This window comes from Phalacrocorax aristotelis, chromosome 7 (assembly GCF_949628215.1).
Source record: "Phalacrocorax aristotelis chromosome 7, bGulAri2.1, whole genome shotgun sequence".
NCBI classification, from domain to species: domain Eukaryota; kingdom Metazoa; phylum Chordata; class Aves; order Suliformes; family Phalacrocoracidae; genus Phalacrocorax; species Phalacrocorax aristotelis.
This window is the reverse complement of record NC_134282.1, coordinates 7,776,881-7,790,120: the sequence shown is the minus strand read 5'-3', so window position 1 is coordinate 7,790,120 and position 13,240 is coordinate 7,776,881. Positions and strand designations below refer to the sequence as shown.

General features: G+C 44.3%; 1 protein-coding gene across 5 annotated transcripts in view; it reads right to left on the bottom strand.

Moving 5' to 3' along the window:
- Positions 1–13,240, bottom strand: part of PPM1L (protein phosphatase, Mg2+/Mn2+ dependent 1L) — a 111,793-nt gene that overhangs the window by 9,708 nt on the left and 88,845 nt on the right. For 4 of the 5 annotated variants that reach the window (XM_075098565.1, XM_075098569.1, XM_075098568.1 and 1 more), the window contains exon 3: positions 4,538–4,699. In XM_075098565.1, the coding sequence (XP_074954666.1) occupies positions 4,538–4,699 (162 nt within the window). Of the gene's footprint in view, positions 1–4; positions 3,863–4,537; positions 4,700–13,240 lie in introns of those variants that run through there. The other variant, XM_075098566.1, reaches the window with a different exon arrangement.

Below are 13,240 nucleotides of genomic sequence, written 5' to 3'. Positions count from 1 at the left end.
AGAAACACCAACACTTAAAGCAGTTCATTTTAAAATTAAAGCATTTCTCTGGCTTCCTGCCAGACCCACCCAAAAATTCATCCTGCAGTATCCTGAGGCATACAGATGTTACGGAGCTTGAAACACAGGAGATGCCTTAAGTAAATCTCAGAGCGCTGCAGGGAAGAGCTGGATGGCAGCTGCTGGAACAGCTGAAGCAAGGGAGTTGGGAACGGCCCGCCTTCAGACGAAGCAGCTTCATGCTCTCTGCTCCCCCAGCGAGACCGACAACTTACTGAACGCAGGTATTCCGGTACTACACAACTGACTCTTCAGAAAGCCTTATGGCAATGTTAAGACAAAAATACAGAAAGCAAATCTTTATATTCTCGTGTTAGTAAACCCCTCCTTTTTCTGTGTAGTTCATGTTTTGCCCGTTTCAGAAGATCTATGAAAGAAACAACACTGTAAACACTGTGCAGTAGGGCTCACACCTCACTTTTAAGGCATAAAGCAAAGAAGCAAGTGCAAAAACATTTATAGGCTCTTCTATCAAACTGCCTTACATGAGCTGTGTCAAAAAGGACTAAAAAACTGCTATGAACAAACCCATCATGAAATTTTACTGCAAGTCAGAAAAATGCAATGATGTGGGATCTGACTGACTGATTTTACCATCACCAGGATTAAGGCTGCTTCTAGTTGAAAATATGTATTTTATTTAGGGGTTGCTTATAGCGAGAGAGTTTTTGTGTTGAAATCAATGACTCTAACACAGCCAGCACCTGGCTGCTACACAGTCTGATCGTGCCAGGGAGGGAACTACACTGTGTTCAAGGTCAAAGAGTAAAATTTAGGCACCTTCAATGCCGGTGCCCACATCTGCGTGCCACTGGCTGCACTGTTTCACTGCGATATTCCTGTCAGCTTAACGAATGAAAAGTCAGCTGAGGACAAATCATTTGCAAACATGGAACGTGAAAGTGTATGACAAAATTAGGTGAACTGTTGGCTTGCTATCTGCAAGCTGCCTGCTTTGGCGTTCTTATAAATGTCTTTGTTCTTTGTAGTTATCAGGATGTTTTCAGTTCTGCACTTCAGCCTATGCTTTATTTGTCAGGCGCCCATCACCTAAGCCTTGCAATAGCGTTTCCATTCCTGGTTGGCTGATCTAATCTGTGAATTCCTTCTGCTTTCAGGTGAAGCTACATTTCATTTAATGATTCATTGTCATTTACAGCTTGAAACTTGATTTGTGTTAAAACCATCAGAAACAGAACTTTTAGCAGGGTGTTTACATGAATACTTCTACGGAGGCCCCATTATGAAGATGTTTCCTTCCATAGTCAAAAAAAGGAAGGACTGGTGAGCCTACTGTAACTCCTCTTCAGATGTGCAGTCAGACAAACCTCGCCCAGCTGCTGCTGTAGGTTTTGGGGATGCCTCGGTTGAGTGTTACCCAGCTACCTACTCACCAGCGCAGGGGGGTTTTCGTAAGTGATTAGGATGGTAGTAACTGGAGAGTAATCGTGTGTACATGTGCGTGTACTGGAGTGACAGTGGAAGAAAAATGCAATTAAGAGGAGGCAGTTTTAAGTAGACAATTTTACACGCCGTCAGAGGACAGCAGTGCCTGCAGCCGTTACCATACCTGCAAAGGAGATAGCTGACGCTGCTGACTCGCTGCGGCGTGCTTACTCCAGTCTTTGCAGGTTGCGCATATGCTTACAAAGTGACTTTTTGGTGCCATTCTCACGTGGCACCTGGAACTGCCTATGGCACAAGTTGCATTCCTGTGGTTTGCTGAAGTGTCTGTTGGCACTTCTAGTATTTTCTTTTATAAAGCCATCCATAGACTACATAAAAATGCTCATGGAAAAGCAAACGTTCTGCAGCGCTGGCTGGCACCGGAGAAGAAAAGGCATTAAGGAAACAGAAGCTTTTTGGCAACTGCACAAACATTTTGTGTGTTAGCGAGACCTGAGCTCAGAGGATTATGTTCAAGGTGAATGACTTAAATTTGTATCAGTGACAGTCACCTTGTGGCTCTGCAACTGAGTGTTTCTTCACAGGCTAAAACCACGGTTGCTTCAAGGCCACTGTCTAACGCTGATACTACACACATCACTCAAGCTCCTGACCAGGAGATTCCTTGTGTCTTCTGGGGAAACCAGCACCCTTGTGTCGCAGGACGTGCATTCCCCTACCCTGCAGGAGTAAGTCAGAGTGGTGGGACCTCGATCTCATTCAGCCGCGAGATGTGTGGCACCACACCCTTTGTGAGCGTGCATCAGGCAGCCTCCTGTGAAAATTACAGTCAGTCTTGACAACAGCCCTGTGACCAGTGCTGTTAACTGCACAGCTATGCTGCGGAGCAGGTAATTCCATAGGATGCGGCACCTCAGCTCAAAATCGAGGGCCCTGCCCTGTTCTCTTAGCTCCTGCCTTCCCTTGTGGCATTTGGCTGCAGGCTTGGGCACCAGCGACCTCTCGCTGCACTGCAGGAGCTCCCACAAGAAACCCCAGCGTTGGCTTCTGGGGCTTCAGTGCGAGAGCCGCTTGAGTCACATCGGACTGATAAATGGACATTTTCTTTCAGGTTGAGGGTTGACTCTGTACGCAGTTGCTGGGAGTGGGGAAAAGAGAGGGACTGAATTCATCCCCATCCACCGACCGCTGACAGCAGCAAGCAGCGAGCCTCCTCAACGTCCACCATGGCAGCGAAAACCGACAGATTAGTTTAGACTTGTCATCCCGATGTTAATGCCCCACCGCAACGTACAGGGCAAGTCACGTTTTCCTTTGAGCTGCTGTTTCAGGCTGCCTCAAATTGATTTATATCAGAATGAGGTTTGAAGGACATTTTCTCAACCGTGGCTATATGGATTTCACTTTTAAATGAAATCTAATCCTACTAACACAAATGTGCAGTCATTTTATAACTACCTATAGGGCACTGGACGGTGCAGCTTGATGGTGTAATGTAAAGTTGGAACACTGAAATGTAATGTAATGATGTGGTTATTGTCGCTTTCTTCAGTTCTACATGACAAGAAGGTGTCTAGATGGTGGAAGAAAGTCAGGTACTTTTGTTACAGTAGCAATGTAGTCTTGATAATTCAGTTGGGGCACTTTGCTTTAATTTTACGCTTACTGTATGTAACGAAGGGATGGTCCAGATGTTAAGGTATTGAATTCATTAGGTCAATAGCCTAGATAGAGCATTTATTGTTTAGCTGCAGATAGTCATAACATTTACATGTCTATTGAAATAATTCCTTCCAAATTTGGAAATTCCTGCAAAAATCCAGATTAATTTTTCACATTGCTGTGTTACAAAGCCTCACTTCTACACAAAAGAAGTAATACCCAAATTATTTTGTTTCTCCTAAGTGAAGGCCTCCTCTAAGTCAACAGTTGCACAGAGGCCCTGGGCTTGGCTAAGAGGGAAGTAATTTTACAGAAGAATCTCTGGTTTTATTGATACACCTCCCAAGTACAGAGCTGAAGTGAAGTGAGACCAAGATTTCCCTATTCCTTCTTCTTAGGATCTGTATATTTTTTCTTCCCCTTTGGGGAACACGCGTGACCTCGGCTCTCTGTCTAGCAGCAGGAAGGCTCCCCACCGCTCTTACACCTCCTCAGCAATGAGAGGAAAGCGCACATAGCGCACGTACGGGCATTTATGCCGGTGTGAGTGTATTGACAACCTGTAGGTTTTAAAAATGTTTTTTACTCAGGGAAAAACTTGCTATTTCCACTGTACAGACGAAGACATGGAGGCAGAGAGGCAATGCGTCTCTGGAGGCAATGCTCATCGGTAGGCTTAACACAAACAAGAGGAACTTTTCTTCTTCCTCAAATAATTTGCTGCCGCAGGCTGCTGTGGGAGCCAAACCAGAAATAGGTTCAAAAGAGACTTTGACAAATTCATGGAAAATTGGCTATTAAACTTGATGATCCAAATGCAACTTCTAGCCCAGGAGGTCTCTAAACTGACAAGTGTTAAAAGTGAGAAAGATTTATTGCATAAAGGTTGCTGTTTCTTACATTCTTTCCCCGTACTCCTGCTATAATTTACATGTTTCTGCTCATTAGTAGTCACTACATGGGAACAAAAAAATAGCTTTGATGAATTAGATTCATGCTCCGCTTATTTGAGGAACTAAACCTCACTTAGCTTCAGACCCAGCCTCTCACATAAAGGCTGCTGGTGCGGTTTGGTGTGAAGCCGCCTGTAATGCTGCTGCTCCTGTTTATTAATTTGCTCCCTGCAGAGATCACGAGGGAACTGGCCGGGACAGTCAACTGGCTGCTGAAGATGAAGGCTGCTCTTCTTACTCCAACACTAGCTTATTAAGGGATAGGTCAATCTGCTTCCAATTCTCTGTCTGCACCATGAAATCCCACTGCAAAGTGCTGTATTAATAATGGAAGATTTTATCTGCTGATGCCTCAGCCTGGTACTTTTCAGGCTCTCTCAGGGGAAAAGTCTATATTACTGACAGAGTAGAGAAGAAAAACAATGAACCTTCAAAGCAAAACTGTTACGACTCACCAGCTCTTTTAATCCTCTTCCTCTCTTTCAGTTGGTAGGGCTTGTGATCGTGTGACAAGGGGATAGCATTCCCATCCTTGTCACACAAGACTCCTCGCGAATCGCCAACATTGGCCACTGTGAGTTCTTTATCGGACAGCAGCGCGATCAAACAAGTTGTACCTGGAAAAAATAGAAGGGAATGGGAAGCAAAACAAATATATGGAGTGTATATATACATATATATATATATATATATATATATATAAACGATTAGCAGGAAAATGTTCTTCCTATTAATGATGGCAGAGAGGGGCTGAAGTGGGAGGAGTGTATTCCAGTCTCTGTCCGAGACCAGGCTTTTCCTAATGGCCAAGGAAAGTAATAAGAGAAAAGTACCAATTAGCCCCAGAGCCCACTCGCAGCTTCTGTGAACTGAAACTACTGCACTGGACCATGCATGGGTAAAACAGAGCGCTCTCCCCTCACCCCCTCAAGAACTGAAGTCAGATTTTTTATTTTTTTATTGAAAAGAGGAAAAGATTTGACATTTTAAATTACTTTAACCTTTAAATACACAGAAAATGTAATTAGTCATTGACGACCATATCCAACAGACATAGTATTTGTTGGCTAAGGTGGCAGGAAAATATTGGAAGAACTGACTGTTTTTTAAGTGAGAACACTATAGTTTTTATTTTCCTCATTTAAGTGGAATGAATGTTGAGCAAAGCAGAGCCCATTAAGACCGTGCCTTTTCTGTATTGTCCCCTTCTACCTAGTGGGAGCTGTATTCATAAAAACTTCAGCTATTACAAATATTCCTTGCACGGGCTTTGGATCAGCTGCCACAAATTCATTCATATTTTAGCATAGAAAGATGGCAAGTAAGTTTTTAGATATACACTAACAAACATTAAAAGGGAATGTGCCTGGCACTCAGTTTAGATTACATGGCGCTGCTGAAATTTTTACAGAAGGTACTCTAGTATCCCTCGACAGCAAATAAAATTAACTTACTGGCTGCTTTCTCTTCCTTTTAGGTAGACCAGAGAAGCACATGGTTGAGTTTTCACCTCTGTTGTTAATTTACATCTGATTATTCATTTAAAAAAAGGTGCCTCCACAGCTGGGGTGCTCTGGAAGAAGCGCTCGGGGCCAGCACGCCTGAGGCCGGGCCCCTGTGATGAAATTCAACCAAGAGCAGTATGTTTTAACCAAAGACGCAGTTTTAATGAAAATGCCGGCAACAGGGCATTCCAGCACTGCCCGCCATCAGTGGCATCCTGACCCCTGGTTTTGCTCCTAGGGAACTATATTCGGGTTTAAGTCTATGCTCTGTGGTCTTAAAGCTAAATTCTCAGAGCTGCCCCTTGTTGCGTCGCTGTCCAAACCCAGAATTAAAAACTATGTTTTGCTGTTCCCATGTCAGTAGTTGAATATCCCGTGACTGGTATAAATAAAATCGCCAGTAATAAACAAGTTGTGTTTAGATGCACCGTGTTCTGAAGATTTATTTTTAACTTAATGGTCTGTCTTGCACAGCCCTAAACTAGAGCTATTTTTTCACAAGACAGGCATATATATATATATATATATTATTTTTCACAATTGACGGACACATTGCAGACCTAAATGGATATCGTTTCCCATTTGTTGCTAAACCCCCTGCTATCTGCACAACTTAACGGCTCACCTAACAACAGGGCACGCAGAGGAACCTGTCCACCAGGATCACCCAAGGAACCCAGCAAAATGAGCTGCCTGCTTGAGAAATATCTCCTCTGAAGGCTAAATGAGATCACACCAAAGGGTGTGAAGAAGGTTGTGCTGAAAGGGGCATGTGCCGGCTGGATGCCCGCCCTGTTCGGGTGCAGGTGTCTGGCCTTAGTACCCTGGTGAACAGACCCGCCCTAACGCCAGAGGGCTTGGTGGTTAAAATACCTGGATTCAAAACACAAAGACAACAAAGTAATAATGAAGGTACAAACTACTGTAGTGGGGTGCAGCTGGTCATTTAAGCAGAACAAAATGGGGTGTAGCGTTTGTGGCCACCTCATTCTCTACCTGAACAAAAGCTAGTAACTCTGCAAATGCATAAAGCTCTGCTGCAATAAAAAAATTATAGCAATAAACGGCACCCTCCTTTGCTTTTATTTATGAAACTTTACTTAACAAACGTTCAAGCAGCGCCGTGCTGACAATCTGCAAGAGACTGCAACAGGGATCAATCAAAGACTGATCTGCGACAGGGCTGGTACCTGCTGACATTTCGTCTGAACTTCAGAGAGAGAAAGAACAGCCGCCTTTGCAATTTGGGTTGAACACAAAACCTGTGAGATGCGAAACGGGGACAAACCTGAAAGCCCGGTTAGATGGGAGTACAGAGCCAAAACCACCTCCAGAGGGATCCCTGTGTGCTGCAGGAGAGAGACCCACGCAGCACGCAGGAGGCTGCAAGGCTCCGTGATCCACCACCCAACTGATGCTTCTTTCTGAAGATGAGAGCTCCTGCTTTACCTCTAGCTGCCACCTTGGCCCAACATTTGCATTTTTAAATTCACTGACTCTCCTGTGTGCAAGACCACCCTCCTGTGCCGCAGACTGCCTTCTCCCTGACACCAGCCCAGCGGGTATTTTTCCTAGAGGCAGTAGTAAAAATCATACGTTTCCTAGTAAGGAAAATACTGCAAATAACATCCTAGAACCCTGGTGTTTGGAAAGTAAGATGCTTCACAAATATAGTCATTATTACCACAATTTTTATATAAATTGCAACTTTGAACACGGTCTTCTTGGTTATAAGATCTGTTTGAATGAGAGAGAATGAGTGTCTGAAACAAGATAATTTCCAAAGTGATTTAGGAAGGATCAGTTGTTTCACGGTCCCTGACTGATGGCTGGGCTATCGTTAAGTCTCTGACCTCACGCTACTGCCTGCCGTTACATGAGAAAGCAAACTTATTTTACTTTGTTTTCTTTTCCATCTATTTTTATTTCAGTCATTTAACCTTGTGTAGAGTTAGAAAACATCGTGCTGTTGTCAGCCGCCTCAGATTTAATGCAATTGCACAACGGAAAATTCCCAACATAAAGGTCCAAAATTGAGAACACATGTTATATTAGTCCCTTGATGCAGCTGCCTGAATAATACCCTGCTGAGCGGTTTACAAAGAAAATCACCAGAAAATTTAAAACCTCTACTATACTGGCTGCAGAGATAGGTTTGGGTTTTGGTTTTTGTTTTTTTTTTTTTATTTTTAGGTCAGGTAAGAGTATTGGTGTTGTATTTTAGCGTGAGACAAAGCACCTTGTAAACGTCAAGGCTGCACCGGCTTTACCAGTTTTTAGAAAACCACTTTATTGAAAGGAGTAAAAGTCACCGGAGTGCAAACAAGACCTGATTAATATATTAAGAGGCATTAGAGAGCACAGGCATGATCCAGCTCACCCCGCAGCTGCTGGAGATCTTGTGCTTAGTGTGTGGCGACAAAAAATCCTGCTGATGCCTGGCTCCAAATCCCCGCTGCCAGGGCAGCTCAGGGTGAGGACCAGAGCTCTGGGGCTCCAGAGGGCCTAAGTTGTTTGAAATTTGCCCAGTGCCTTCGTTTCATCCTAATCCATTAGCACAACCGCAGTTAATCTCAAGAGGTGCTCACCACGTCACTTCTTTTCTCCCTCTTTGCTGACTTTTCCTCTGTTTTCTAAGTCTCTCACGCCCCACAGGTTTCAGGCCATCAGCACATGTAACCTCTTCCCATCCTCTTCCCCCTCATTGCTCTCTTTGACCCTGGACTTTTGCCCATCCCTGCTTCATGAGAAATCACACCTCCACCCTGCCCTTAACTGAGGCTTTTAAATGGCAAAAGTCTCCCACCAAGGCTCTCCCTCCTGAACAACTGTTCCTCCCACACCTGCCTTCTCAATGCTTTTCCTGGGCCGCCCCCCCTTTTCTGTGGCTCTTTGCACAGAGTCTCTTTCTCAGACAAAACTGAGAAATGAGACTTCCCCTTCCTACGTTTTAACCGTTGCTTCCCCATTTGCACAACATGTGCCGAGGCTGTTCACGTGCTGCCTCCCATCGACCCGTCCTCCTAGTCTAGTGACTTGATTTTAACATTTTTTATTCATTATCGCCTCATCCCTGTCCTTCTCTGGCTCTTTTCTTCTACAGCACATCTTTGTAATGCCCCTCTCTAAAAAAACATCATTACCCTTGCTGTTTTTTATGGCTATCACTGCTTTCCTGTCTCACCTGTGAGCTCATTGAAGATGCCATTTTCAGGCACTGACAGAGGTTTCTTTCCCTCCAGCTGCACGCTATGCCTCCTCCAGTGCAGCCTCTCCCCCAGGCTCCCCATTAAAACGGCTTCTGCTGAGACCACAGCAGTGTTTTCCAGCCACAGCAGAGACAGTGAGCTTTTCTCATTCCACTTACCTGCCTCCAGCACAGCCAGCTCAGCACTTCTTGGCTGGTGAGACACTCTTCTCTCCTAGTTTTCCTCTTTGCTTCTCTAATCACAAGCACGTCTGAAGACCCTTTCATCCCCCTCCTCTCCTCTCTCAAGTCCAGCCTCTGGCCAGCCCCCACTCTCCTCTGTAGGCTTGCGTCTGCATAGCTCCATCTGCCAACACGTACATCACCAGTGTTCCTATACAGACCTCTGCACCTACTTCTCCATCCCAGGGCGGGTCTCTTCTTTCAACTAAAGGGTCAGCCTGTTTTCTTTGCAGATATTTATCCCAACACTTTCACTGCCCATCTTTTGCAGCCCAGTTTGGATGGGCCAGTGCCATAGGCTCTCTCCTATGAGTTTCCTGGGCATCATTTCCCACTCCCATGATGCTGCCATCAAACCTCGAGGTGGTGTGAAAACCGCTATTGGGCACCTTGTGGTGCCATCATGGCAGAAGCAGCAGATTGCTTTGCTGCCTCTTCCCAGCTTTCTAACACGTCGGATGTGGAGTTTCACTCAGCTTCACTCCGTAGGGAAAAAGAAGAGAACAGGCAGAATGACGGGCTCAAAACCAGAGACCATCATCATTACCTTTGGGGAGACCAACACCATCCTCTTAGCGTTTAGCCTAAAAGCATTAAACCCCAGAGGGTTAAAAAGCTACATTAATTCCCGCGCAGGTAGGGCTTGTGACAGCTCATCTGTATTAAACACAAGTCTGTGCAATGGGAGATTAGTATAATCTCATCTCTGGAAACAAAGCAAAGTGACAAGAGAAGGAAAAAACCCAAATGTAATCAATATTAATTTTTAGAGAGAGACTGTGAGACATACAAAGAAACCAGAAAATGACAAGGCAGTGACTGGAGGTGTACAAAACTTCACAGGAGAAGGATGCACAGCCTTTGAGATTATCTGCAGAAGGAGAAAGTGGGCTGCATCAGCTGGGACCACTGTGAAGCTGCAGACAAAAAGATCCCAGTTACCTTAATTAGAAAGGGAACATCCTGGGTGACTGGACCTGCACCATGCTCAGGTGGACTCAGCTTTCTCAGTCTGTGTTTCGTAGGGTCAAACACAGAGCTGCGGAAAATGTCTGTGTACACAGAATGAGCCCTGCATTGACAGTCTTTGAAAGTAGTGGCAGGTTTGAAGCAGCCGGATCCCTTACCCGGGTATTGAACTGACACTGGAATAACAGATCCGGCCAGTCCTGAGTTATCGGTGACTCCAAGTCAGGTGGGAGGTACGTTAAATCAACCCACCCAACCGCTTTTTGCTAAGTCTGGATCCCCTTTCACGAACTGATGGTGTACTACAGCACTCCTGTGCTGCCTGACCGCCGGAGAGCAGAGGTCTACCATGCCCTTTGAGCAGAAATGCATTCAGACCAACTGCAGGTCAAGAAATTCCACACTTACTTGGCTGGACTGATTAAAAACCAAACAAAATACAACTCAAAAAACCCCACCTTTTTTCAACAGTGCTCAAGCTTGAATTCACACAATAATTAAGCCAGAGCTAGTATTTTCAAGCTTCAATAATCTCCAGAAGGAAACAGAATTACTCACAACAGTGCAAAAAGTGGGATAAACAAAAATATAGATTTATATTTACTCTCCACAAGCAACTCACACTGCATGCAGCTTCTTTCTCATTTACAGACCATGCATTTCCACTTGCCTTACAGGGACTTTAAATCCTGAACAATAAGACTCCAGTAGTTTTCAGGGCAGATATGTGACATTTTTATCATTAATAGAGCTGTCCTCTGTGCCCATCTGCCTCAGCTCCTCCCGTCAAGGCCAGCCATGTGTCTCCTGAATGTCTATTTTACATGCTCTGCACACACCCCTCAGGCAATGCAAATAAAACATTGAGTATAGCCAGTGCAATAGGCAGGACTGAAAAAGGCACTGTAAGTAAGTATATGAGGAAGGGTAAGGGAGCCTTTTGCTTCCCAGTTGCCAGGAATATGGATACAAAGTGGTGTGAGACCATCAAGATTGCAAAATGCCACCTCCACACACTCGCCAAGTGACGCACCGATTCTAATCCAAAGCCATAAAAATAAATCTAATTATCCACTGCTTATCTGTAAGATAAGCAACAATAAAACCAAGCAGCAGACATTCATGTTGCTTTTGTGCTACGGCAGTGAGAGGAACTGTGGGAGTCACAGGGGCTGAAGTCCTTTCCTTCCTCTGATGCTCCCCAAACCATGCAAGCACAGAAAAGCAGGGACATATCAGGTACTGAAAACAAGAGTTCTCCGAACAAAAATGATCCCAAGCACCTGTAACTGGGGTGGGATCACAGTAAAACCTTCCGCTGGGATCGACCTTTCACTGGATCCCAGTGACCTGCGCGCCTCCTCCTTGGCTGGTTTCTAATCCAAGGCGCCATTTCTCACGTGTATTTTCAGCTCCTCTAATGACATCTAACCTTCATCAAAGACTTTGTGAAAGGCCAAGCTAACTGTGCTCATTAGCACTTCTTCGTCCTTTACTGCTTTATACATTATTGAAATGTTTAAATAACTACACAACTTCTTTTAGCAGAAGCTATGCAGATTAGAGAAAATGCTATTTTAATCTCCAAAATAAACAATTTTGGCAAATTACTGGGCTAACCACCTGCAAATGAGATAAACTTCTGGTCACTCACGATACCTTTCAAAAATACATGTGCATTTTTAAAGTACCCACCTCCTTTCCCTCCAACGTCTTGCAAGGGGTAGGGGACTGAACAGCCTACACATCATATAGGCATTCGTCCCTGAATCCCCTCAGTGCTGGTGTTTCCTAAAAATGAGCTGCACCTGCCCTTTCTTTCAGTTAACAAAATTCTTCTTCAAAAGTCAATTCTGTAAAGCACAAACCTAAAAATAACCATTCTGAAAATTCAAAGTCTCATAATTCCTTAATCATCTCAACGTAATTCCCCCCCCCCCCCTAAAATTAAATGAACTACTTTTAAAATACATTAAAAGAAACACTGGATTCTTAGAAATACATAGAAATTACTTCAAATCTTTACAAGATCATAGCTTAATTTCCACTGTGAAACAATTCCTACCTACCTGGCCACGTGCAGTACTATTTTAAGATTTTATATTTGAAACAGAGAACCATATTGTACTTCTATGTGGAAAGATCCTCTTTTCCTGTCTGATCAATGAGTACATATACATAACTCAATCCTGTTTACCATCAATCATATTACATTCATCATATTTGGGATATACTTACAGACCAACAGATTCATGCAGATGTTCCCACTCAGCTATGTAAAAAATGCCTAAAAGTGTTTTCCAGGTAGGAAAACAAGCTGGAGGGAAGTTTTGTGCATCTAGTAATGAAAGTTAATTACTGAAAAATGGAAACCCTTTTGGGCAGCCTCTCCATCTTCCAGACTGCTCTGACATGGCCTCATCAATAGCGCAGCTGAAACAGGGAGCGCTCCCACCTTTGCGCTACCCTAGCGCCGTGTGATTAATTTCTCGTCTATATGAAAAATAATCTTAGTACAAAGGGAATCTCCATTTCAATTCAAAAGTTGATTTCTTGGCATCCCTCCCGTATTTAGTTTCACCTGAACATCCCACTCAGCCATTTAAAACACTGCAAGTAGAAATATGTTGAGAATGGTTTATTTTTTTCTGGTTAGAAATTTCTGTACGTCACCAGGCTAACTGAAGTGCAGAAAACCACACGTGCGGTCTCCTCTGGGGATTGGCTTGGGCTTTCTGCAGCAGTTAAACCTCCCGTGCAGCCCTGCAGCGATACGACAAGAAAAAATGCCTGCACTAAGGTCTGTACATGAGAGGAAAAGAAATCTCTTGCTGGCACTTCCCTGTGAGCTTTCGATATCCACGGGCTGAAACACAGCCTGTGTGGTCAGTGCAACACTAGCGTTTGCACACAAGCTGCAAAGTCTGAACTCTTCTGATTGTAAGAGCTCCTGAAGCACTGGAAGCTAAAATGACAGTAGACGCTCGTGCAGTGCGGTGTATCTACAGATAGGGATCCTGCTACTGCTATTTCAAACCATATTCCTGCAACAGCTCCAACCAGCTGCTACATCAGCCAAGCAACTAGAGCGAAGGGTCGAGCTTAGCGTGAGGTTTAGATGCGTCAGGCAGAGCACACAAAGTGGAGCTCCCAGCTCAAACAATGGAGAGCACACAGCATTCCTTTGCCGAAAAGCACACGTTGTCTAAAGCGAAAAACAAAAGTTACTGCTTTCAAACAGGAATTACACGTGA